The sequence below is a fragment of the Phasianus colchicus genome, chromosome 14 (assembly GCF_987193195.1).
Source record: "Phasianus colchicus chromosome 14, bPhaCol1.hap1.1, whole genome shotgun sequence".
In the NCBI taxonomy this organism is placed as follows: domain Eukaryota; kingdom Metazoa; phylum Chordata; class Aves; order Galliformes; family Phasianidae; genus Phasianus; species Phasianus colchicus.
Genome location: NC_143449.1, coordinates 5,987,362 through 6,015,194, shown reverse-complemented (window position 1 = coordinate 6,015,194; position 27,833 = coordinate 5,987,362). Strand labels below are relative to the sequence as shown.

Here is a 27,833-nt window from a genome sequence, read left to right as displayed (position 1 = left end):
CGGGGCGGGGCCGCGCCGTGTTTGGGGGCGGAGGGGCCGCTCCTCCCGCCCCCGCAGCGCACAAAATGGAGCAGGGAGCCGCGGCTGCCTCCGCCCGCTCGGACGGCGAAGTGCCCTCTACCTCCGCGGCCTCCGCGCAGGAGCCCGGCGCCGAGGAGGTACCGCGGCGGGAGGCGGGAATCGGGGGGCGGCGGAGCCGTCGGACCCGCGCAGAGGCCGCGGTGCGGCACGGCCCGGTCCGGCCTGCGTGGCGGCCACGGGCCCGGAGCCGTGCTCGGTGCGCCCTGCCCCGGGGCTGGCGCCTCGCCCGCTGCTCTGCCCGCGGCGCGGGCTGCTGAGAGAGGGCGGCGGGCGGGGCGGCCTCAGCGCCCTTGGGGGCCGCGCGGGGTCCGGCGGGAGCCCGGCGTGAGAGCGCGGACCGTGCGACCCGCCAGCGTGGTGCGGCTCGGAAATAGCGGTAGTGGGGACGGCGGTGCGTGGAAGGCTGGCTGAAAAGCACCCTGACACGTTGCTGCGTTGCTCTTGTGCAGGAAGGCCGTGGAATACGGCGGTTGTCAGCGTTAGCCGGTCGTTGGGAGGTGAAGTTTAAGGGTTATTTTTGCGGGGGAATGCCCTCTGTTCTGTAAGACTGGTTGCGATTCTGCGTTGGCTGTTATACATGCAGAAAGCAGAGAATGGTTCAAATGGCTGCCAGCCCGCGGCTGCTGCTCCGTGCCTCTCTGAGGGCTGGAAGGACGGGTGCTGGAGCTCCTGCTCAGGCTGTGAGCCCCCCTCGGTTGGGCTGCAGGTCCGCTTCACAGTTCTGCAGTTAAAAAGCTGCGGGGTAACTGAATATAATGGAACCCGCGGCGCCCCTTTTCTCTTGTGCTGCTTTACTTCACTGTCTGTCGTAGCCCTAACAGTTATTTGAGGTGTATTTCTGCTTTGCATACTCACAGTGGATGCCCAGGTGTTTGCTTGTGGTTCATAACGCGTGCTCAAAATACTTGGTCGCATGAGTGGAGCAAACTGAAGCTTCTTGCAATACTTACTTGAGTGTGCGGTGACCCACCTGGCTTAGGACTGTTGCACTCAGGGCTTTTTTGGTCCAGCTGGCAGAGATGTCAAAGGCAGCATTTTGGATCCTTGAAGCGGCTGATGACTGTTGTTTTTGGACTGTGATGGTTGTTCCTGCTACCTGTCAGCTCCATAGCACAGAACCGCAGCACTCCAGTGGAAGCACGGCATGCTTTTTTCCTGCTGAGTGATCAGGAGGATCTTGTGCTGTGTGTGTCTTACACTGTTGTCATCAGGTTTTGGTAGTCTGCTTTGGTTTGTTTGGGTTTCCCTACTATTTTGGTGCCATCAGTAGAAACGCTGTGATGAGAAGTGAGGGGCAGCAGGGACATAAATGTGTTCTGCCTTGAGACTTGAAGTGTAGGCTGTGCAGTTACACTGCTGGAGCTGCATGAACTTTACACCTCTGTTCATCTACTTGCTTAACTCGGGAAATAAATATGTATATAAAGGGTGACTTAATGTAGAATGTTTTGAATGCTTCCTGCAACTAAACTGCTTAGTCTTGTGCAACTGAACACGGGCAGTTAGAAAATCATTGAATAATCAAACAGCTTAATTATATACTTAGTAGTGCTTGTCACCACAGAGTTGTATCTTTGGGCCAAAACTTTAAAAGCGTTCTTCAGCATCAGGAATTGTTCATCCCATTTGCATCCCTCTGCCTAAAGTGAAAGAGTAACGTGGCAGATTCTTTTATCAGTAACAATTCTGACATGTAAGTAAGCATAATTCTGCTTGACAAGCTGTTAGATATTTAGTACTGTTTCGGTCAGGTTTTGCTACCAGGCCCTGAATAGTTTAGTTTACAGTCTCACTTTGAGGCTTTTGAACTCCAGTTCTTCACCTGGAAGTGCAACAGTAAGAGTGAAGACACTTATTTACAGTTTTCACATTTATTTTTTTAAATATCTTTTCAAGATACTGAATTTATGCGTTTCAAGTAAGATTTCTGTGATAAACTGAACTTGGCCCTCTCCTAGTGCTTTGCTTCAGTTCTTTCAACTTGGATCCTACTTGTAAATTGAAGCTGAGTCTCATCCTCATGTTTATTTTTACATTTTATCTAGCCACCTCTTCTACTTCTTAGTAACATCGTGAATTATGTTTTGGGTGATGTAATGCAATCATTGCCTGTTGAAATAATTAGTTTTTAAAATGTTATCTTTGCTTTGTTAAATGAAGATGCTGATATTTGCAATTTGAATTCCAGAAAAATGATCCTCCATTTCAACTCAAACTTCCTCCGAAGGCAGCCAGGCCTGAGAAAGAGGTTGACCCAGAATATGAAGAGAAGATGGTAAGTATTTTCACAACAAAAGATGCTGCAGCATTTTTTTAGCCTTTGTTTGCTTGAATTGTATCAGAGTTGCAAGTAATAAGAAGTTCCTGCAGGCAGGATATATAGGAAAGAGAAAACAAGGGGAACCCCTGGGGGACACCACCTGACAGTGGCCCCCACGTGAGTGTAAAGCTGTTGACCACAGCCCTCAGGCTGTGACCATCCAACCAATTGTTATCTACCAAATAGTCCAACCTTCAAATCTATATTTCCCCAATTTAGAGGTAAGGATGTGGTGTGGAACTGTGTCAGAAGCCTTGCTGAAGTCCAGGTGGGCAACATCAGTTGCCATTCCCTTGTCTATTCCTCTATCTTAGAAGGGCCAGCAGGTTGGTCAGTCACACTCTGCCCGTGGTGAAGCTGTGCTGGCCATCTTGGGTCACCTCCAATCTCATGTGTGCCTTAATGTATCTTCCAAGAGGATCTGCTCCACAGTCTTCCCATGTGCAGAGGTGAGGTTCACTGGCCTGTAGTTCCCTAGGTCTTCCTTTCTCCCTTTCCTAGAATCAAGAGTGTTGTTTCTCTTTTTCCAATCACCAAATGAAAGGAGGTCACTTAAATGAAAGCAGTATTGAAGCTGCTAGTTTCTTATACAAAAATACAAAGGTTTCAAATATTGATATGCCTCATAAAATGTACTCAGTGCAAAAGAGGATCTGTCTAGGACAGAAATTAAGGGAGCGCTGAAGGAGATAATTGGATAACTTTTGTATTAAAAAAGCAGAGATAGGTAGACTTTGCAAACCTTGTTCATGTAGTTAAGTTCTTAGTTGAAGATGCTTTTTTTTCTTAGAAGCTTTAACATTAAATGGGTGCTTAATAATTGCAGTAGTATTTGTGAAGCCACAAGAGCCAGGGAAGAGTATCACTGTTAGATGTAGAAAAGTTCATACCTGAATGACTACTTAATTTTTAGACATAGAAAACACAAGTAAATCTGTTTGTTGATGAGCTGAATGATAAACTGGAAGTGTTGTGTGACAGGTTATTCACTTCTAAAATCAGTGTATTGTGAGTATGTTGCCCTCATGTGGCAAGACGTTGCCTTGCATTCCGGATTCATTCACTACCTTTTTCTTTGACCAATTGGTGCTGTGGCATATGCTTTTATGTGTAAGTTATCTACAGAAAAGCATTCTGTTGTTCACATTTTTTAGGAAATATATGGTACAAAACTACAGTTTAACTTTATGTATCACCGTAACCTACAAAATTAATCACATGAGAGCTGGTTTAAGTGATGCAGCATTATGTGATGCTCAGAAATGGCATAGAAGAAGTGTTAGCAATTGTATTTAACCTGATAGATTCTGCATTTTGTCCTAATTTTTTAAAAAAACATTTAAATCGTGTATATATAGAGGTCACAGTGTTTTGCTGTGCTCATATAGTTAAGTGCATGTGCTTCATGATTGAAATTGGAAATCTGAGAGCAAATGCCCCTACCTTTAGTGCAAGCAGTATTGAGCTTGTGCTTCCCTGTTATTTCTGTCATACTTCTAAAAGTAGAGCTACCACAGTGTCGTCCTGGGTGAGGTCCAGAAAGTCTTGATACTGACAAGTGAAAGGCTAAGATTCAAAACTGATGCTTTCAAAGTATTGTTTGAAGCACACCCTTGCAGTTACTGGGGTGCTGTGTCATCATAAGGAATATATCCAAGTAAACTTTGAGTTGTTTTTATTAATTTTGGGGTTTTGAAGGGAGATGAGTTGTGGGAATGAGGCTATCAGCTCTTGATTTGCATCCCATATAAAGTGGTATTAGTGAAGGACCTTCTGAACTACAGCAAATTACAACTGAGTGCTAAAGATGCAAAGTTGTAAGCAGTAGGAGCTCAAGAGCTGCTTTGTGTTGTCTGCAGTCCTCTTAGTTGGTTGAGAGCAGGCAGAGAGTCTTCTGAGTCTATGCTCAGTTGTCTTCATAAGTATCTGAATTCTGTTTCTTGACAAAAATACACTTTTTTTCTATGAAGAACAGTTACTGATTTCATTTCTCTCTGGAAACTAGAAAGCAGATCGTGCAAAAAGATTTGAGTTCCTCCTGAAGCAGACAGAACTCTTCGCTCATTTTATCCAGCCTGCAGCACAAAAGTCACCAACATCTCCATTGAAAGTCAAGCTGGGACGTCCACGGATAAAGAAGGATGAAAAACAGAGTTTGATCTCAGCTGGGGAGTATGTTTAATTGTTATTTCTGTCTTAACTTTTCAAGAAATTATTCATTTTAATGTATCTATTCAGTAATAGAGAGTGTGCTTTAAGACCAGAACTTTTGTAGTCAGTGGTGTTTAAAAGTTTCTTTAAAAGTGGATTTGTGTGTGCATGTTGGATCCTCTGCATTAGTATGATCTTGGATCAGGAGAGCACCTCTAAAGTAAAATCCTTGGTTATTGCTGTTTACCATGCTCTGGTCTGTGAGGATGGCATGAACTGAATTTCTTTTGCATGACACTCCACTACAAGATGCTTTCCAGAAACACAGCAGGTCTGCTCCAGCCACTCGTGGACATGTCAGTGGGACCAGAGCAGAGGTAGACCAAGTTCAAACAGTGTCAGTAGTGCTGGGCTTGGATCCTCAGCATGAACTGCCTCACTGCACAGGTCTTTCTATGCTAGTCCCTAATCCAGATCTACACTGCACGTAGTGCTGCTGAGGGATTATGTATAAATGAACACAAAATTTTTGAAGTGTTTACAGAATAACACTTTTTTTTTAATCAATTCATAAAAATATTTTTGGAATCAAGTAAATGAATTTTCTTAACGGTATACTTAACAAGTAATTAATTCTAAGTTCACCACTGTTGTGGGTGTTGTATTGCTATGTTGCTCGTTAAAATGTACCTTAAAGAATGTTTGATACCTGTCAGTGTGGCTATGACTCTGGAGGAGAGAGATGCGTATCAGTCTTCCGAGTTACAGCTGGAATGAGCCAGAATGAATATATGATAAACAGCATGTGATTTTGGCCAAAGATCACAGTGCTGGAACATAGATGCTCATTGTGGATAAATGATCATTTTTGTGGTAATTTCTTTTTAGGTTTTATAGCCAGTGTTTTGAATTTCTCCTGTACACATCTTGTGTTCTTTAGTTATCGTCACAGGCGCACAGAACAAGAAGAAGATGAAGAACTGTTATCAGAAAGTCGAAAAACATCTAATGTGTGTATTCGATTTGAGGAGTCTCCTTCATGTGAGTACTCTGATGCTTTGAAGTGATGAGAAGCTGATGAGCAGAACACAATTAAAATGTTATACTTAGTGTTCTTCTACTTAGAGAAGTGTTACATTTGCAGATGTGAAAGGAGGAACGCTAAGAGATTATCAAGTCAGAGGTCTGAACTGGATGATCTCATTGTATGAAAATGGCGTTAATGGCATTCTGGCAGATGAAATGGTAAGTAGTAATCTTTGGAAATTTCTGTGGGAGTTCACCATCCTTTTCTGCCACTTCCAATTAATTTGTATATTTTCTTATATTTTATATCCTTCAGTTTCTCATCAGTGAATGTACGTTGTGCTTTGTGCATTACATTATTCTTAGTAAAAAAATACATGGAAGAGAGATTATTCAAGGAGTGACTATTCCAGTTACGTAAATACTAAATGGGAGTCAGTGTGTAATTCAAATAGATAGAAATGGATTCATATTTATTGTTTTGTATGTGACTAGTATGTTCATAAGTAACAACAGTGTGCACATTCCTTCCTTCAGCACTGCCCAGAAGGATGAATTTGTGCAGCCTCAGAGTCCAAGATTTTCATGCTCAACTTCGCTTTAATTTTGTTTGAAAAACAAAATTAGTTTCTTTAGTTTCTTTGCATCTGGAGTTCAAGTTACTATATCTTTAGAGTATTTGAAGAGTTCTTTGGTCAAAATAGAATAATTATGAATGATGAAACAAGATAAGTTAACATGGATTTGAATGTTTGTTCAGTGGATGTTGTTTTAGGCAAAATTCTGACACTGAAGTACCTCTAGTATTTACTGTATATGCAGCAAGTAGTATGTGCCATTTTGCAGCAGTTTTTTTCACATCTAGAACTGTATGGCAAATTTCTGCCATGTACCTTGCAGTAAAGTGCTACACTAGGAAAATTGCTTGAAGGTATTTCTGTATCATGTCTTGTTTCAGAAGGTTTCTCTCTTCCCTTTGTCAATGTAGGGTCTTGGTAAGACTCTGCAAACAATAGCACTATTGGGCTATCTGAAGCATTATCGAAACATTCCTGGGCCACATATGGTCCTGGTTCCAAAATCAACTCTGCACAACTGGATGAATGAATTTAAACGCTGGGTTCCTTCATTACGTGCTGTTTGCCTTATTGGAGATAAAGATGCCAGAGTAAGTGTAATACATTTAAACCATGTCTGTTTTTCTATCAGAAACCACCATCTGGGGGCATGGAACCCTTCTTAAGCTATTTTCCTAATTACAGTATTTTTCAGTAGTCTTTAACTATGTTAGCATTGAAAATGCAAAATGTTATGCTTGTAACTTTGAGGTTAAAATGCAAATCAGTAAGTGAAACAATAAATTGGTATTGAAGTACAGCTGTCTGTGACTAACCTTTTCTGTTGTGTTCCTCCTTGATTTTTGCACTGTCTTTGATCTCCTCTGTATTTGCATTGTGACAGTTTTATTCATTTTCCTTTATTGTTCTCACCTTGTTGCCTCTGTCTTCACTTGCTTTAGGTGATGCTCCCCCTTTGTACTTGCATCCAGTGTCCATGCTCAGCCCTCTAATTAGGCTTCTGTTGTAGAGCTTCCATTCCTCTTAGTGTAGGCTTTAAGTTCAGTGGGGGGTGGCTTGTTGCTTGAGGTGGGGAATGACTTCTTTGGTTCTCCAGATGGACTGTATGGAGCTCTATTGCTCCTTTATGAAGGAGAGTGGAGGGGGAATAGATGGGCTGTTTTAAAACTGCTTTCCTGATGGTGGTGTTTTGGACTGGGTAGTTTAGTGTGGTGTTTTTCTTTCACTCCCTTAGTAGTTTGTACTGTACTTCAACTACAGAAAGAAAATACACTAAGGAGTAAATATCTAATTCTGTACAAAATAATTTCCCCCATGAAGTGGAAAGGATTGGAAGCTTTAGTAACTTTCAGTTATACAAAGTATTTTTCAAGCTTGTTTTGTGTGCGTAGTGCTTCAATACTGTTGGCAGAGAGATTTTCATGCATTGCAAAGATACTGCTACTTGATAAAAGCTTATTAATTCACTTGCTGTGCTGCAGGCTGCTTTTATTCGTGATGTTATGATGCCTGGTGAATGGGATGTTTGTGTTACATCATATGAAATGGTCATTAAAGAGAAATCAGTCTTCAAAAAATTTAACTGGAGGTACCTGGTAATTGATGAAGCACACAGAATAAAGAATGAGAAGTCTAAGGTAAGCTCAAATATTTGATCTTTTTAAGATTTTTATACAATGTTCTCTCTGGTGTTAGCAATTTTTTAGTATTAAATATGCGGGGTTTTTGATCTTTTGCTGTGAGCCGATGGGCTATAATTTTCAATATCCCCCCTGTCTTTAGAAAGTTCATGTGATTTCATGTTTCAGAAACCAATGAAAATAGATTGTTAAATGTACATTATGATGACAACTATTCATTGTATTCCCAGCTGTCAGAGATTGTCCGGGAGTTCAAGACAACAAACAGATTGCTGCTTACAGGGACTCCTTTACAGAATAACCTTCATGAACTGTGGGCATTGCTTAATTTTCTTCTACCTGATGTCTTTAATTCTGCAGATGTAAGTAGTTTTATTTGGAAATAAAATCTTGTTTTGATTCTGAAGGTGCTTTCTGTAGAAGATGTTCAGCCTACTAAGAGACATCAGATATAGAAAACTTGGATTCAATAGGAGCTCTGTGACTTTGCCTAACTATGGACTTTTCTTGTATTTTTTTTTTTTTTGCTGAATCTAGTTAAGATAGTGTGTTATGTTAGTGCAGATAAGGCCTCAGACTGGCATTAACAATTCAGTACTTCAGAAAAATAGTTTTGCAGAGTGGAGTAGAACTTGGGAAGGCAGTATAGAATGGAGACTGTAGCACATCCAAATGTGCATAAGCTTTCTTCGTTGAGAATTGGAGTCATCTTTCACTGTTTATGGTCCCATGTCTGTGCATTACTTGCATTGTTTTTGCTGTTATGTTTTCAATCACATTTATTTCTTCAGGATTTTGTCTCTTTTAACTCTTGCCCCACCATTAACAAGTGCTAAGGGTAGGAATGTGCATACTTCAGTGGCGAGCATGGAGTAACATTGGAAAAGGGACATAGTAGTAATGTTTTTGTCAGTGGAGTTACTCAGTTGACTTAAATGTTGTAACCTTCTGGGTAGCTGGTAAAGAATTGTGGCACCACTTCTCTTTTACTCATAGAAATCATTTGTCACTCAGCTGGGGTGAAAGAGAATCAATATGTGTCTGTTATCACCACAGATAGTAAAAATAGTTCATGCTAGTTGTGCTGCTTCTTCCCACAGGATTTTGACTCGTGGTTTGATACCAAAAATTGTCTTGGTGATCAGAAACTTGTAGAAAGACTTCATGCTGTAAGTAAAGCTTTTATCAAGTGTCATCATTAGCATACGTGGTATAAAATAAGTAAATAAAAGAATGTTCCTCTTTTTGTCTTAGTCAAAGTTAAGATGAATGTGAAGATGCTGAATTACAGAAACACCCAGCTGAATGAATATGAAATGCTAGAACTTGCTGTTCAGTCATTGCTTTTTGTAGTGTTACTGTTCTGAAGCAGACCAAATCTGTGCATAAAATACAAAGCTAATTTTGAGACCTTTTGGAAACAATTTATTATCCTGAGTACTCATCTAATACAGCCTTCATGCAAGCCTCGAGAGGCACGTTTTCATCTTTGGTTTGCTATGAATGACTTAAGACTTCTTTCTGATTTATTTTATCACTTACAACAAAAGAAGTCTAATATACAGTGCTTATCTTTGAAATCTTGATGTAATTTGTTCACATCTCTAGAGGAGAAAAACTAGACTATAAAGGGAAGTAGACTTTATAAGGATTTGGTTCTTGCTCAGGCCAGCAGCTGGGATGAGTATTGCAGTCTGTAATACTGTGCATTTTTAGTGTGAACTTGGGAGTGTAGTGGTGGACACTTCATTCTTTTGCAGATTGTAGCAGAATTGTTCAGAAGGAGTCACCGTGACAGCAGTAGATATTGATTAGTTTGGAGTAGATGTCACAAATTAATGTAATAACTTTGTATTTCAGATGATCAGTTTTAAGTAAATGTGTCTTTGAAAAAACTCTTAATGTAGGTTTTGAAGCCATTTTTATTGCGTCGCATAAAGGCTGAAGTTGAAAAGAGTTTGCCTCCAAAGAAAGAAGTAAAAATTTATCTTGGACTCAGCAAAATGCAGAGGGAATGGTGAGTTTCTTACACTAAAGTAAGATTCTTTTCTGATAAAGAACACTACAACTCTTTGTGAAGACTTTTTCTTGGTAGCTGCACATTAAGGCAGTCAAATGGAGAAGCCTATTTGTAGCTATTTTGGGGGCATTGTAAAGGTGCACAAGCTGTGAAAAACTCAGGAACTGTAATAAAAGGGGGTGGGAAGAATAAAGCAGAACCTTTCTTTCCTTCCTTAAGTTTATTTGAAAAAATGTATGCCTGTTAAGTTTCATTTTTATTTATTTTTGTTAAATGCAACTAGGTATGTGCCAGTATGAGTCTCAGAGTTGAAAATACCTGTGGCCACAGGAGCCATGTACCCAAGGAAGAGTGAAAACGAAAATGTCAGGTCAGCGTAGCAGCTTCAGGAGAATCAGTGAGATCTTTAATCAACTTCATAGTCATATGTAAGAAAAGCTGAAGAAAATCCTGTGAGTGACAGATCACTGACACTTGCAGGCAAGTTGCCTTTTGTGTTAGGTATTGATTTATAAGTGCTTAGTATCAGTCAGATGTTTTCTCCAGGTTTGATAATAAAATGGCTCATTATCTAAGTAAACAGAAACTGCTCCTGCTTCTGGAAATTAGTAATTGGGATTTGCAGATTTCATTCATGCTTCAAATATGAAATAAAAACTGAGAGTTATTCAAAATTGCCTGTAAAACTTCAGGTATACAAGGATCTTGATGAAAGATATTGATATCCTAAATTCAGCTGGGAAAATGGATAAGATGCGTCTGCTGAACATTCTGATGCAGTTACGGAAATGCTGTAACCATCCTTATCTGTTCGATGGTGCTGAGCCTGGCCCTCCTTACACCACTGACACACATCTCATCACTAACAGCGGTAAAATGTTAGTTCTGGATAAACTGCTGGCAAAACTCAGAGAGCAAGGTGAGTTGAGCTTGTGAGCAGCAAAGATCTAAGCAGTCCTCATAGGAAAAAAAATTAAGTTTTTAAAGCATGCAGAGACTCGTTGTCTTCAGTGAATGTGTTATTTTCAGTGAGGTTTTCTTTGGAAAATCAGTTTTCAGTAGACCTTAATGCATGGAGGGGTGGAAGGAAGCCTTATAAGAATGGTGAGGAAGACTAGTGATATGATTAAGTAGAAGGAAAAGTTTCTACTGTTAGAGAAGAGACTAGGAATTTTTCTGATGAGAGGATTGGTGTCTGCACATCTTACTATGTTTAAGTTGTATATTTCTATAGAGAATATCAAATAACCTGTCTTAAGGAGAAGTTAATATCAGAAAAGGAATTTTTTATAAAGACTTATTTGAAGACTGATAGAGACTTATTTGAATTAGCGCAATACCTCTGTAAAAACTAACTGAAGCTTCTGTGTTCTGTCAGGTTCCAGAGTGCTACTTTTCAGTCAGATGACCCGTTTATTGGATATTTTGGAAGACTATTGCATGTGGCGAGGGTACGAGTACTGCCGACTTGATGGGCAGACACCACATGAGGAAAGAGAGGTAAGACACACATGTAAGCAAGAAATGTCTGGTTTATGCCTTAATTCATTATTAAACTGTTGTTGTGATTAGGTATATAATACATTAAGGAATGATACTTGTCATTCCTTAGAAGGAATTATTCACTAAAATAAAGAAAAAAATGCTACAGTTTAGAAGGGCAGCTAAGACTTCTTTCCTATCGAAAAGTACAGTAGGTTTCATGCATTCCTCAACTGTTCCTAACTGAACAACTGAGTCTTCTGTTTACTCTGAGTAGGTTTGCACATGTGAAAATATCCACATGGTTGCTTCTGGTACTGTCATAAAACACTTTTTAGAACTCTGAAGGCATTTCTTTGAAAACTCACCAGTGTTTTGGAAACAACTGTAATGCATTAAAAATACTCTTCTCTTTTAGGAAGCCATAGATACATTTAATGCTCCCAACAGCAGTAAATTCATTTTCATGTTGAGTACCAGAGCTGGGGGTCTAGGAATTAATTTGGCAACTGCTGATGTGGTTATTCTCTATGATTCAGATTGGAACCCTCAAGTAGATCTGCAAGCCATGGTGAGTTAATCATCTGACACATGGTGGTTTGAAGTTGTTGTTGTTGTTGTTCAAGTTGGAGTATTTCCAGAACTTTCTTTTTAGTTATTTTTCATTTCTTTTTAAAATCTATTACCAGTGAACTAAGGAATCAGATAAAGTACTTTGGCTGTTTCCAAAGTAATAGGAAAAGATCAAAAACATCCAGCATTGTATTGAACCTTTCTGGAAACCTTATGCTTCTGCAAATTGCCTCTTTTTCTCCCTGCAGAAGTATAACATCATTTACTTGTAAAGAAGGGAAAAGAAACCCTAATGCTTGATTTTGAATGTTTTCTCTTTCTGACTGCTAATTAATTTCTAAAATCAAGTTATTTAATTTGTGGATTAAAAATGTCGTGAGCCTTCCTGCATGCTTGGGGCAGTTCTGCTTTTGAATGTTAAGTGTGTTGTGTATTTGCTGTGAATATGTCACACTTCCTTCTGAGATGCATGTTGCTTACCAGTCATAGATAAAATTCCTGGGAACTGCTGAGTGTGACTTGTGAGCTTCAGGAATTTCAGGAATATCATACATAACAAATCTTGTTTAAAAGGACAGTCAAAGAATGCTGGTGCCAGCACTCAAAAGGACCACTTTTTTTAATTGAAGACAATATTTGTATTCATATTTTGCAGAGAGAATAACCACCTGTTCTGATACATGTAAATACAGTATGTTAGTTGTAGCTTCACATACTGTACACTGTGAGCTCTGTACTGATGATTTGATGTAGCCAACTTGGGACAGCTGTGGTATTGAAGCTGTAGCTGCATGGGCTTTGCATGTGGAATTAATGCTGTCAAACCAAGGATGCTATGTTTCAGTGCTTCTGTTGTGAATGTAGCGTGGGCTTGTGTACATAAATCTCACAGCTGCAGTTTACACAGACATTTAATTATGTACATTTACAGTGAAGCAGATATATTTATTACAATAGAAGAACCTCAAATTTAAAAGGTGTAATAGCCAGCTATATAGCTAGGCAACTGTTGTATTCTGCTGAATAAGCAAGGAGCCAAGAAATGCTAGCTTCAGCTTGATGTTTCTGCCTATGTAGCAAGCTAACTGTCTATTGCTTGTGAGTTCTGCTGCTGAACACTCATTAATTTATGTTTGTTAGGATCGTGCGCATCGTATTGGTCAAAAGAAACCAGTACGGGTGTTCCGACTTATCACTGATAATACTGTTGAAGAGAGGATTGTAGAAAGAGCTGAAATAAAACTGAGGCTGGACTCTATAGTTATACAACAAGGTATCAACTGCTATATATTTTTTCTGCAACAGAGTTGTTCAGTACCTTTAAGTATTTGTAAAACAGCTGTACAGAAGTACAGCCAGAGAGAAAGCAGGCCTTGTGTGTAATAACAGTATGCTAAATTCAAATATAATGCAGAAGTTATTCAATTGTTCAGCTGAAATTTTTGGAAGAACTGTTTCCTTGAGCGATGTGAGTATTCTAAATGAACAAGGTACTGAAGAATAGCTGTACTTCTTACCGCATCTGAGCTTAGTAAAGATTAAAGCTCCTTTGTGTGACTTTGTTTAAAAGCTTGGGGAAGAATAGCTTGTTGAAAACCAAAGTTCTGTAGCTGAGTTTGTGAAGTTTGTAAGCCATTTAATTGTTCCTTTCTGAAAGAATGGGCTGCTGAATGAATACTGGTCAAAATCATGATGGTCTGTGGAAACCAGGCTGGTGAAATTTTGGAGCAGGGAATAGAGTTCTATGAAAAACTAAAGCATTCACATATGGGTCAAAATCAGTGAAGCAAGTGTTAAAGAGATTGAATACTACTCAGTGGTTATTCAAGAATAATTTGTCACTCTTAATTTCGAAATAGGGTCTTGAATATTCAGCTAACTTTGCAAGAGTAGTACCATAAATACAAAATGTATTATCTGAATGTGAAATTGTTTGCCATGGCTTGATCCATGACCTATTGTTGCATTCTATATTTTCCTAGAAGTTGCCAATTTCTGTTTATTTTCAGCTTATGTTAAAACGCAACTTTTTTCTTTGGTTCTTTGTTTTTTGTTTTTTTCTTTGCTGTCAGAACTGTAAAAATCCTCTGGATTCATATTTTTATTGGAACTTTTACCTTTTCTATAGCTTTTCTAATATTTCTTCTAATTCTAGGGAGGCTCATAGACCAGCAGTCTAACAAACTGGCAAAAGATGAAATGCTGCAAATGATCCGACATGGAGCTACACACGTCTTTGCTTCCAAAGATAGTGAGCTGACAGAAGAAGACATAACCACTATTTTAGAAAGAGGAGAAAAGAAGGTTAGAGCAGTTTTATATAGATTTTGAAGTGTGTCGAGCATTAAAAATAGATATGCAAAGTGTATTTTACAGAAGACGACAAGAACGGTGTAATTATTATGTAAATCTGTTTTATATGCCCACCTATTACTTCACTATTCATAAATATTTCAAAGCTTCTGAGAGCTTGGAAGGAGTAGGAGTAGTGAGTTGTAATTACTTCCACCATTTCAGACTGAGCACTGCATCTTAAGCATTGTTTAATTTATGGGGTTTTTAGAAACATGTAAATTTTATGCCAACAATTCTAATCGACACAAAATCTTTATGGAACTTCACTGAGGAATGGGCAGCTTTGTGGGGAAAAAAATGAACTACCACTTCAGCTCCAAAGTGTTGGGCATAAATTTCATTTAAATCTGAAGTTAAATCATATAATTGTAAGGGCCACATCATAGCATTTGTAGTTTCAGTTCAATGGGAAGGCTTAGAGTCAGTTCAAAATTGGAAAATGCTGTGGGCATCTCTCCTGGATAATAAAAATATAAGTAAAAGTGTAAAGCATAAAAAAAACAACATGAAAAATGATATTAATAATGATGAATGCTTTTTCTTTGAAAACAGAACAAACAGAGTAAGCCTAAAAATATCATCTTTTATTTTAGACAGCTGAAATGAATGAACGACTGCAGAAAATGGGGGAGAGCTCTTTAAGAAATTTCACTATGGACACAGAGATGAGCTTATACAACTTTGAAGGTGAAGATTATAGAGAAAAACAAAAGGTAATTTTCCTTAGGATGGCAAGTCTTTGAGAGCTCAGTTTAGCATAGCATGTATGCTTGGTCCTCTAGAAACGTTGTGGCTAAAAAGGCTGTGCTAGAGAAGGTAGAAATCACTGAGGAATTCACTTAACTCTGCACAAGCATCAGGATTTTTCTTGATAACTTCATTACAAGAAGTCAGCTTAATACAGCACAGTCTTGAAGTATGATTTTGTAAGTTTAATGATGTTTAATTGAGGTCCTTCAGTAAGATTAAATCACTGCTATCTAATGGATTTTTTGCCAACGTTGTAGTTCTTGTAGAGTTTATTAATTGGGATATTTAGAGAAGCAATTCAGTTGTAACATAATAGATGATAGAATTTAAAGCCTGAGACCATTAATGGTGTTTGAGTAGATAAAATCATAACTTCCCTCAAGTGACCAAAGTCAGTAGAGTACTGTAAAGGTATCTGCCTGTGCCACAGCAAGACTATAGTGTGCCCTAACTGTTCAATATATTGTCATTCAATTCTGTTTGTAGCTGAGCATGATGGAATGGATAGAGCCTCCCAAACGAGAACGCAAAGCTAATTACGCAGTTGATGCGTATTTCAGAGAAGCCCTACGTGTTAGTGAACCCAAAGTCCCAAAGGTAAGAAACTGGCGAGTATGGAAATTATTTTTGTGCTGCTTTGGCTTTTCTGTTCTCCCCTATTGCATCCCCTGCTCTCACCCTGTACTGATAGTAAAATTAATGTGTTCACTTATGGTAGTTTAAATACTTGAAATCAAGCTTATGTAATGTTAATATACCTATCTGTGTTTAAAGGCTCCACGACCTCCAAAACAGCCAAATATTCAGGATTTCCAGTTCTTTCCACCACGGTTATTTGAACTTCTGGAAAAAGAAATTCTGTATTATCGTAAGACAATAGGGTATAAGGTAATGCTTTTTCTTTCCTCCTCTGCCTCTCCACCCCCACTTTAAATTCATAAACAGCATTTTTATTCCTCTTTGAAAAGAGCTAATAAAGTAAATAAGACTGTATTAAATTATTGTTCTGGTCTTATTTTTTAAAATGTGTTTCATTTTGAATGAAAATGGCTTGAAGTCTCTCCTCCTGTTTCTGTTCCATAATAGAGTAGAAAGTTGTCTAATTCCTTCCTCTATTAAAAATGTCATATGTGGGTATCCTCATGTTTTGTGGTGGGTTCCTAGCAATAAATCTGAATGGAAAAACTGAAGGCAGTTCCGATGCTTAATACACTTTTTCTCACAAAAAAAAATGTGTTCTAAGGTGAGAAAATAGTTTTTGACAAATATAAGATCACCTTCCTGAGCATGGGGTGGGTTTTCATAGTTGTTGTGTATCTTATGCAGAAAGTAACTTCAGGTAATATTGGAGTCAGCTTTGTGTTGGTATGATGGTAGGCAAAGTGACATCAATTTTCCTTGCATTTTGTTGAGATATAAAATGTTTAAAGATGTCAAGACTGAATGTATTACTGTTACAAAAGAAAAGACAGGAGGCTTACCTTTTTTTCCCCTACTGTGTTAGCAGAATTTCCCCCTCTCCTCTGCTGACATTACCAGGCAAACAGTGAGCATTGATTATGTTCTGATGTTGATTTTCATTGCTTGTGCCACTGTTGGTTGATTAACTGGATTAGATCCCCCTACTTCCAGACACATACCTCACTGCAAAACAACCATATCTCATGACAGATTGTGACAAGAGGAAAGCATTTGTAAAATGTGGTGGAGAACATAAACTGTCATATGAGGCAAGATAGGAAACTGCTGTTGCAAAAAAGTAGAACAAATATTAGCAACATGTTTTTTTGGTGTTTTTGTTTTTAAGGGAAGGCAGAAGGGCAAAAGGTGTCTTTAATGCCTAGTGGGAAGCAAAAAGATTTTTCTGTAAATGGCAGGATAGATGAGAATTAAAGGAAGTAAAATTAGCTGAAGGAAAGAAATTCTTCAATGAATGCCTCAGTGAGGTTGAGGGTTGAAATTGGAGTTGAGAAGACTGAAACTGAAGGCCTAGAAGGGAAAGAAGGATGTTTTGGTCACTGCTCACTTCTGAAAACTGAAGGAATGCCAGGTGAAAGAGAAGTGTAAGACTTCAGAAATGAAACGAAACATGAATACAGGAAAATGGATTAAGGCTGTTAGATGGCTAGACATAGGAAGCATAACACAACTCTGATGCAAAGCTTTTATTTGCAATAGCAGTTCACCTACCAATTAAAATATGTACATGGAAAAGTTCATAAAGTATGTTTTAGAGAGGAGAGGACAACAGATCGAAGATAATACCTTGATAAACTGAAGCTTCTTAAAGAAAAGTAGAGTAGGTCCTCTTATTACTTACATGTGAAGCAACTTTCCATTTCTTACATGAGACAAGAAGGAACAAGCAGAGATAAATGATAAATACATTATCTTGTCTTACAGGAGGATATTCAATTTTGCAGTAGTTAAATAGCCACAAAAGTATCTTAGTCATCTGGTATTTAAAAATATTTTTATTATGGCTTTGTTCCTTCAGGGTAGCCAAGGTGTGGGATGTTCTTTTTTGGATTTGCTCTGTGATAACAGATGTTTAGTGGGTGCAGGTTACCACCTCAGTCCTGTGAGATTTAACATGCACTTCTAGATGGTAAAACAGGATTCATCAAAACGTGTCTTTAGTAACATTTGATTATTGCCTATTGATGCCTTGGATCTTAGGTTCCCAGGAATCCTGACCTACCCAATGCAGCTCAGGTGCAAAAAGAAGAACAAAAGAAGATAGATGAGTCTATGCCTCTGAATCCTGAAGAAACTGAAGAGAAGGAGAAACTACTAACACAGGTAAAATGAGAACAGGTCAAGTATTACATTGTGTGTATAAATATAATATATTCATATAAGTAAATACATGTAATTACTTTCACTGGCATGGAACATAAATACAAAGTAATAATGATGCCCCTTGGAAAGGAAAGTTACTCTGAAGTTACAGAGAGATACAATGGTTCTGACTTGCTTTTCTTCTGAGTGACCTTTCCTGTCCTTGAGTAAGTTTCTTAGCTTTCCTAGTCAGCTCTTGTTCCTTGAATGTCTGCATTATTTCTGAGGCAAAGTCTGTGCAGTCAGTGTCCTGCCCAGCAGTCCCTGGAGAAGCCCAGTGGCTTCCTTCTACCTGCACCTGTCTGTTGATTTCAGTCAAAAGGTTTTAGTTGGAGAGGACAAGTTGCTATCAACATATGCTTTTCACACAGCTGTATAAAGCAGTGTGTCACTTTCATGAGTTCTGCCCCAGTTTAGTTAGGCATGTTCTTTTTCTGCCATGGCTGTCTTTCTATCGCTGCTAGTTTCTTGATATTTTGGGCTGTTACATTGCTGAACTAGGCTTGTTAAAAGCTAATTTGTAAGGAGAAAGGTGTATCTCCAAAGTAACAGGCTCTCTCTGAAACAATTGAGCTTAGTGTACCTTGAAATTGGCAAGGTCACAATTTGACTGTTAATCTCACCTGTTTATAGTAGAGGAAATACTAAGCTGTTGTTGGTGTATGTGTCAGTACTGCTGTTGATGATTGATTAAAAATCTTTTTATTGTGTATATTATTGTGTATATTAAACTTGTAAAGACTCTTTCTAATAGAGTCAGCTGTAGAACTGACAGAGTTCCTTGTGCTTTTTTCATTACAGAAATACTCTTACAAGTTGCTGTTAAGGCACATGGCTTGTATTTTTACATTGTTGATGTTTTCTTCTCTTCCTGTCTTGAAAACATAATGTCTTTCTTGAATGATGTTTTTGTGCATTGCATTTCACTTAACTGTTGTTCAGTTCTGAATTCACTTCAGTACACAACATGTTTTCTATTTGACAGTGCTGTAGAATTTGTTTGACTGCATCTTTTCAGACTTGAGTTTTTTTTTCTTGACATAGTTAAATTTTCATCCAACTGTTTGTTTGGTTCAAAATTTGTGGATGTTGTAAATAGCAGCAATTGCTTTAGGAACTTGGAATGGCACTTGCAATGGAGCTTCCTCCACTCCTAAAACTACTTGTTGCTTTTTGAAGGGTGATTTAGATAAAACTACAGTGACCTGTCAGTGAGATTTTTCTTTGCAGGAGTACTGTAGAGAAGATTTTTAAGAGGAAGAAAACTAAAAAGCTCTTACTAATGCATGTGGAGTCATATAAAACAACAACAAAAACAACAAAAAACCAAGCCTCAAAGTCTTTAAGTTTCTAATGATTCAGTAATAAGCCCTGGGTAATCAGAGTTATGGAAATTCTGCAAAACTGTTAGCCACTGTGACTGTGTAACACTGCAGAGGCATTGCCAGTTGGAACTAATGATACATATATAAGACAAAACTCGTTGCCTTTCTCCTTAGTAATGGCTTTTTGATCTCTTGCTGCTTACAGGGTTTTACAAACTGGAATAAGAGGGATTTTAATCAGTTTATTAAAGCTAATGAGAAATACGGTCGTGATGATATAGATAATATTGCCCGTGAGGTGGAGGGAAAATCACCTGAGGAGGTCATTGAGTATTCAGGTACGTGGATCTGTTGAAATATATATATTAGTTCTGATATCACAATTTTTGCTGCGTATTCTTCTGTAAGACTTAGGATTTGGATGTATATAGGAAGAACTCTTTGAACTGTCATAATTCTTCCTAGATTACTTAATTATTTTAAAAGTTGTTTGCAGCGTAGGATGTCTGCAGCTGTCCTTATCCATCCCTCAGTTGAAATCTGAAGCGTGGCACAGTTGACTAATGTTGATGCTATGGTCTTGCAGATTCATAAGGTTGTATTGTAGAAGCTACATAATTCTTTATAGGTATATTTCCTATTCTAGCTAGGTATTTATGCAGTATCTTTTAATTTGTTCAGAATTCTTTGTTTCATTCTCATATTAATTTAATTTTATGGAGGATTTCAGCAAAACTTTGCAGTGTTCTGCCTGTTGCTTAAAAACTTTAAAAAAAAGAACAGTTAATCAGGAGCTCCCTATAAAGTGCTGAATTTGTGTTGATTGAAAGATGTGATGGGAGAAAATCACAGATCACAAGTTCTTTGTATAACTGAAGTACTAGGTAACACCAGCAAGTGAGAGCTGACATTAAAGCATGTCTACTCACGTTACTAACCAGTTTCACTATTGGTACAAGAAGCCCACTTAAAAAGGTTTTTTCAGTTTTATTTAATTTAGTTAATTATTTTGGATATAGATCATCTTGCAGTTTTGTTAGTAACCATTGCTTATATGAAGGCTGCTCTGCAAGCAATTCCACTTATTTTATGATGTTGGCCTGCAAGATCAGAGGTGGAAGTTGGTGGGATGGCAGTAGAAGTTGAACCTTTCCACTAATGTCCTGTTACATTTTGTTGCTGTGTGACAAACAGCAGCAGAGGGGCAGTCTGACATGGAAGGGTGTCATAGAAGGGCAAAGGGGTGGAACTGAAATCCTCCACATGAACAAATGGTGCCCACTGACATTCACTGACACTTGCTGAACATTTATGAAAACCAAACAGTGCATGTGAGCACAGTGAGAGGTGAGAGGGGTAAGTTTCAGTAGTGGCAGCAGTGAACAGGGCTCATCTCTGCTGGTGCAGATGTTCACAGGTGTGGCATGCAGGCTCTTCTCCTGCGTTTTCAATGGCAGTCAACTAATGATGGTGACTGTTGAAAAGTAGTGTTTTGTAGCTGAGAATTTGTTCTATCAAATGGTGTTATCGTGCTCTTTGTATTCATTGTAGCTTACAAGGAAATACACAGGAGGCATTACTTTTGGAGCAACCTATGTAGTTGACTGTAAAGATGGTGAATGAAAGTTTTTTGCAAGCTGTCTTTGGCTAGCATAGTAAAAGGGAGAGTATTACCAATTGCTTAAAACTTCACAGATCTACAAACTGCACTACATTTTCTGCTGGAGTGCTTTAATGGAGTAAAGGCATAAGAATAAAGGAAAAGACTTTTTTACTAATTGTTTTGGTTTGTTTTTTAGCTGTTTTCTGGGAACGTTGTAATGAACTGCAGGACATTGAGAGAATCATGGCTCAAATTGAACGAGGAGAGGCAAGAATTCAACGGAGGATCAGTATCAAGAAAGCCCTTGATGCCAAAGTAATTACTGCTAGATTTTTTAATTTAGGGTGATTGCTTCTTACTGTGCCTGTGGTTACAGGTGGATAGAATATTCAGTCCTTTCAGAAAGGGAGCAACTGGTGCTGGGAGTTTTAGCTTTTTATGTAGTAACTGTGTGATCAGCACTAATATATAATAAATCCATGGTGACATGCTGCATGTTTAATTGTGGTTATTTTTGTTCAGATCGCAAGGTATAAAGCACCTTTTCATCAGTTGCGTATTCAGTATGGAACAAACAAAGGAAAAAATTACACAGAGGAGGAAGACAGATTTTTGATCTGCATGTTGCACAAGATGGGCTTTGACAAAGAAAATGTGTACGAGGAATTAAGGCAGTGTGTGCGCAACGCTCCTCAGTTCAGATTTGACTGGTTTATCAAATCCAGAACAGCAATGGTAGGTATCAGTTACATGGACTGAGTCATTATGTTAAGTCATTATTAGGTGTATCTTTCCTTTAAGTATCATCACATACCTTGGATTCATGCTAGAATACTGGAAACTAGGAAACGCATGCTGAAAAAATAATGTTGGCTTTCATTCTCACTTAAGTTTTTTCTAAAAACAACCTATTCCTGTAGCTCAGCAAACAGCACAATGCACAGAATCTGCCAAGTCACATGCTACCCAAATGGGCTAATGCAGAAGAAGGCTAGCCTTACAAGTAGCAGTGGTACTGCTGTTGGAAACTGGAAGTTTTAATGTTATCTCTTAAATTATCTCTTAAAATGTGGCTGCTCTTCAGAATTATTGGACAACATTAAAGTCTGAGAACATCTGAATTAGATACTTGGAGGAAATTTCAGCTTTTCTAACTTTGCTCTTTAATTTTTAAAAGCCCAGGGAAGTTTTCAGAGCTAAATGTGAGCTAATCATTAGTTTAAAATTATCTTTGTAGTTTTTAATAGGGATTTCATGTGTAAGTGCTTTCTAGTTATCATTTTCTGGAGATTTTTGTTCATTCTTGGAAAATAAATCCAAGTTTGGTAGATAAATACACTAATACTCTGAATTTTGGTTGAGAGCCTATTCATGAATACAGTGTACAGGTCTGCACCATGTAAAGAACACATGTGTAATTTGTATGTGAACATATTTATATGGGAAACATGTCCTTCCAGTTTTTCTTATAATACTCAACATAAAGTGATCTTACTTCTAAGGTGTGAGAGCATGAAGGGCATGGCTAACACACATAGGATGCAGCTGTCATAGATACTCCCTCTTGCCCTGTAAACCAGTTTGTAATTCAGTGTTACATTGTGGTCATGTTACATACTATTGTATGCAAAGCTGCAACTTATGATAGTTCAGTAGCAGCCAAGCAACTTGTGCATTACTTAATGCAGTTTCCTTCAGGATGTTAATAAAATGTTTTTTCAGAATTGTGGGTACAGTACTAAGAATAACAGAACAAGTTGAAATACTTCGAGTGTGTTTTTGAACAGGTAGGAATGTGTGCTTTTCCACTGTTACAACTTCACAGTACAATTTTTGCCTGACATTTCAGCAATTGAAGTGTTTCTGGATAGTCCAGTGGTTACCCTTAATTAAAAAGGATAGCAAGCTTTTCTTGCTGAAATGTCAGTTTGAAGAATTACTGATGGTAAAATTGTAGCCATAAAGAAGCCTCCAGTATTAAGTTCAGTTAATTTTAAGTTGTCTATGGGGAAATCCATTCAAGTAAGTCATAGAAACTGGTACTAGAAATTAAAAATTATGGCTCAACATTTTAATTTTGCTTGGCATATTTAAGTCAGAGGTAGTGTTAGATCTTATGTTTAAATCTTCTTAATCACACGTTCACTCAAATTTTTATTTTTGAAGGAGAAAGGAGTCATTTTCTAAAGTATAGAAATGTTTTGCTATCTATTGCTGAAACCAAGGGAAGGGCATACAGTGAATTCTGGATTATTTTCTCTTAAAACTATATACAGTAATACTGACTTGTTTTTCTACTGTTAGCTGAAGGAGTGGTATTAAAATACAGAGATAAAATAATCTTTCACTTATATATCCATTTGTTTTTTTAATGGCTTTAAGTTATTAGGATAGTTAAGATTAAACTGCCAGAAATCAGTATATTTTATGCCTACAGCTATGGTGATATTTGTGGAAGCATTTACTTCTGTGGATCTGTTTTGTGCAGGCTTGTTACTTTCTGTGAAGAAAAGTGTTGGAGAATAATTTGATTCCCAGAATTACATACTAAGTATAAATAGAAATCATTACAAAGGGATATGCATAGTAAGCTTAGTGGAAGTGGGTAAAACCCCTACTTACAACACTGAAATTCACATGTAACCTTAAAGTTACCTTGTATTACATTCAAACTCATAGGAAACAAGTTAAGCAGGGAGTGTAATTTTGAAAAGAATTTGTGATTGGGCTTTCCAGGAAGACTTTGCATTCTACTATCCACTAGATGTCTCTTGAATTCCACATAAATAGCTGATTTATCTTCCATCTTATTTTTCTTCTGTAAATTTCTCATTGGAAAGCAAAAATAAATTGTTTCATTGACTTATTCCTTTAACAGATTTTAAAAAAAAAAACTTAATCTAAAATGTAAGTTTGCAGAGAGCTTAGGTGCTCTATAAAGTGATAAATTTCTTAACAGGACTTGGAGGCATACATGTTTGATTTGTTTCTGTCCATGTAGGAAGAATGCAAAATATTGTGACAATAATGAATCTCCTCTCTGTTTTCTGGGCGTTTCTGAATGCCCTCTAACTTTTCTGCAAACCCTGCCCAGTGTAAGAAAAATGACCCACTGTACATACAGCACTATTCTGTTGACAGAGCTTTGAACTTGTACTTTCACACTCATGCCAACATCTGTGTCTTCAGTCATGCAGAAGGAGATGATGGTTCAGCACACCCATCTTATTTCCTGCAATACTAGATGTTATAGCCATGAAAGCAGGGAGCAGAGTATACCTTATATCTTTCAATCCTAAAGAGGAAAGTATCAGGCCATACTGAATGAAATTGCATTTCCAAAGGTGCAAGGCATTTCAGACTGGGTGTACTTTCATAGCACTAAAATGATGAGGATCAGTCCATACAGTACTTCGTAGTTCAAGGCAGATTTCACCATGCTGTGATAATAAGTGTAGCAGGAATTTGTGTGCATGCTGCTTATTAATGTTAAATGCTTCTGTGATTCTCCTGAGAAAGCTGTTTTTGAGTCCTCTGTCCACAGCATGTTCTGGAGTGGCAGTCCATCTGGGAATTCCCAAGTGTGAACCTGAACACCTCTTACAGTAAATTTATCTATGCAGACATTTTTTACCTGAGAAATTAGAGTATTTGTCTCTTGAGGCAAATGGTGCATGGCTATTTCTCAGCACCTTTCTGATGATGGTTTGTCTTGAATTTAAAACAAGTCAATTTCTCTTACATTCAGAAAGGTTGAAGTAATTGTTTTTGTGTGGAACAGGTTGTCATTAGTCTTTACCTACTGTTCCAAAGCCTCTGAGTGCAATGTACACAGATTCCAATGATGTGAAAGTGCTTCTGCCACGTGGATGATCATCTTTCTACTCTTCTCTGCTTTTAGTTATCCCTAGGGGTCTAAAGAGTGTTGTGTGTTTGGGTTGCAGCACATGCTGGGCTCGCTCGCACCCAAGCATTCTCATACTTGCTGACTGTTAATTTGAATGCCAAGGTTTGTGTGGAATTTGAAGGTTTGTAGTGGTTGAATTGTGAAGATTTTTGGTTTTTCTTTTGCTGTGGGGTTTCTTCCACATGAGTGTGATAGAATATATATATATTTACTCTTTGAGCAGGGAAGAAAAGCCAGTGGAATTGCTGTTCCCACCATGCATAAAACATAATATCAGTAGTATGTACTTACTCTGTATTTCATAAGAGATTTTTTTATTTTCTGATGGGATAGAAGAATCAAGTGGATTTTTCTTTACCAAGCCAGCTTTTATTAACTGCAGTGCAAGTATTGTGGCAGTTGCACTGAAGAATGTCATTTATAGTTTAAAAAAAAAAAATAATCATGTGATTTAATCTAGATTGCTTTCAGATGCCATGGAAGACTTGCTGCTTACAAGTATTGAGGGCCTCCTACTTTCTGGGTGCTTTTTGACCAGAATTCAGCACTGAGTTCTAGGCTTAAAGTTGCATAGGTCTTTGCTAGTTTGGAGCTCTGCAGTGTGTTCTCTTTTTGCAAAGAGATTCTGTGTGTCACAGCAAAGTAATGCTGAAGATGGTTTGGATTTTTTTTCTCTATTTTGAAGATGTACCCTAAGACCTCTCTTTCTAAAATCTGGCAAAGTATGCTGGCAGGCAGCGTATTATTTGCTTCATCTGAACATAATGAAAGACTGGATCAGTCCTTAGAGGTGTTGGTTCGGAAGATAAAGACAACTCTAAAAATGGAGTACTTTGGAATTCAAGAATTTCAGCTATTTTTGTAAATTAGTTTTAAATAAAACTTGTTGTTTTCTGTTTCCTCAGGAGTTTCAGAGACGCTGCAATACTCTCATATCTTTAATAGAAAAAGAAAATATGGAAATTGAGGAAAAAGAAAGAGCTGAAAAGAAGAAAAGAGGAGCGAAAGTCACATCGGTATGTTGAGCAGCACCTGACTTCTAGTGGGGCTGAATTCCATTATATCTTGTTAGAAAATGAAGATAATAGCATCTGATGGTTTCAAGTATATACCATTAGTTGGGAGATTAAACAAATATCCGTGTGTTAACAACTCCCCTGGATTTGATGTTGGTATTCCCAATTCATACAACTTGGGTCTTCCCTTTTTTTTCCTCAGAAGAGGCTGTAGTGTAAGTAACTGAGGAACTAGTAAGAAAACAAAGCTTTCTTTTTTTTCCTACCTATTTGTATACATGATATATTGGCTCTAATTCAGTCTAAGAACTGTCATTGCTCCTTTTGTAGTAGTTCCTGGAGGACAAAATTAGAAGTGTTCTGTTTATTTTAAAGGATTGTCATCTTTAAAGGAAGTAAAACGTAAATCAGGGTTCTGATCTTATTTAATTTGTGGTGTATGGTATCTGTGCCATTGAGACCATTTTGTGCAAGACTTAAAGAAAGCAGAAGGGGTGGCAGAATTCTGTCTATGGCTAAGATTGTTTTGTTCACCATGCTGTTTTTGCCTGTAAAATGTGAATTGGAACTTATAATACATCAATGTTGTTGATCTTTTTGATTAGTTAACGTACTGTAAAACAGCAATATGGTGTCACCATTTTGTTAAGTTTATTAATTTTAAAATTTTCTCCTTTTTAGTCACAAAAGAGAAAAGCAGACCTGGCTGCTGAAAACTCTGGAAAGAAAGATGCTAAGAAAGTTAAATCGTGAACTTGGAAAACGAATTCAAAATGTAAAGCTGTCTCTTCTCTTCATCTACAAGTATTAATTGCCAACTTCTCTGTATTCATGGTACCCACCCACAAATCCCTTGGCTTAATTTTGCAATTTTGTATATTTTACAATGTCTTTCTTTACCTAGAATGTGTAGCTTTATATTTTATGCATTCCAGTATTTTTGTGTATTGTATTTTGTGAATTCATGTCTTCAGCAAAATTCACTCAGTCCTTGTTTTTTTAAGCTTGTGCTGAGGTTTTAGCTTTTGTATGTTTTATATGCTGCTGCTTTGAAAGAAGAACTAGATTCTATAGCTGTATTATTGTTGTTTCATATTTTAAATTTATATGGCTGTGGGAAAATAAAATTAAAATTATTTGAAGAGAAACATCTTCGTTTTCCCTCCCCTCTTTTCTGCGTAGCCTCATTTAAAGTGAATGTTAAGGTTTGTATAATTGTGCCTTCATCATAAATCTGATTTTTTTTTCTTTGGAGTATATAGATAGGATCAAGAGCATGACAAAACAAAACAAAAAAATCTAATGAAGCTGACGTCCTTGTTTGGTGTCAGAATTAAATGGGTGTTTTTCTCACAAGTACTCCGAAGGAAATGCTGCAGATAATTTTTTTCTTTTCCTAGTCACTGGTTTCTATTAGGCTGCATGTGTGCTTAAACACAGGGTGAAGTGTTTCTTGGAATGACCTCCAGATTAAACCTTTTCTATGCCTAATGAATGGAAGTGTGCAGCTAATAGCTTCTTTAAGTAGCAAACAAAATAATTCATCTTTTGGTTGGTAGGCTGCTCAGATATGATGCCTAGTGCTAGATGATCTGTTGCTGTAATTAGCTCTTAATTCTTTCTCCTTTTACCTTTGATTCAGCACGTCAGTCAGAAGCAATGGGGATATGCTATGGAGTGCTCCTTTTTAGTATTTCCATTTTAATGAGGGGATGAAAGTGTTGGATGTACCTTTTCTTGACTTTGTGAGAATGGCCTTTATTAAGTAGGTTCATAGTTTCTGCTCACCTTGGAGTCTCTGCCTTTCTCAGATAAGTAGAACAGTGACTGTGACATCCAATGTTTTACTTTAATCTTCTGTCTCTGATCTGGTGTTTAGTATGGACCTTGCCACAGCAACACATGACCTTATAATGTCAAGTCTAGATTAATGCAGTGTGCTTTACATGGTACCTTCCTTGAAGATGTGTAAATTTCTTCTAGTGCAGTTTGCTTCCTTCGTGAGTGGTTTGAGATGATAATGTTGCCTTGTATTTCATGCTTTTGTTGGCTACTTTCTTCTGAATTTTGTAAAACTTAAACTTTAATAAAAACTTACTGAGTTCTAGGACAGAGTTCTGTCCACATTTTTGTGTTAATTAAAATTTGTTGGAACGTATCTGAAG

General features: G+C 37.8%; 1 protein-coding gene across 1 annotated transcript; it reads left to right on the top strand.

Annotated features, from left to right (window-relative positions):
- Positions 1–27,833, top strand: SMARCA1 (SNF2 related chromatin remodeling ATPase 1). The gene is made up of 24 exons (XM_031602753.2): positions 1–158; positions 2,270–2,356; positions 4,407–4,573; positions 5,493–5,593; positions 5,697–5,797; positions 6,567–6,746; positions 7,638–7,793; positions 8,027–8,158; positions 8,897–8,965; positions 9,704–9,813; positions 10,509–10,735; positions 11,195–11,316; positions 11,717–11,869; positions 13,012–13,144; positions 14,027–14,175; positions 14,820–14,939; positions 15,463–15,573; positions 15,751–15,864; positions 17,656–17,778; positions 19,348–19,480; positions 20,942–21,060; positions 21,268–21,480; positions 25,558–25,668; positions 26,350–27,833. Exons 1-24 carry the CDS (start codon positions 66–68, stop codon positions 26,419–26,421), a joined length of 3,096 nt encoding a protein of 1,031 aa, XP_031458613.1. The 5' UTR covers positions 1–65; the 3' UTR covers positions 26,422–27,833.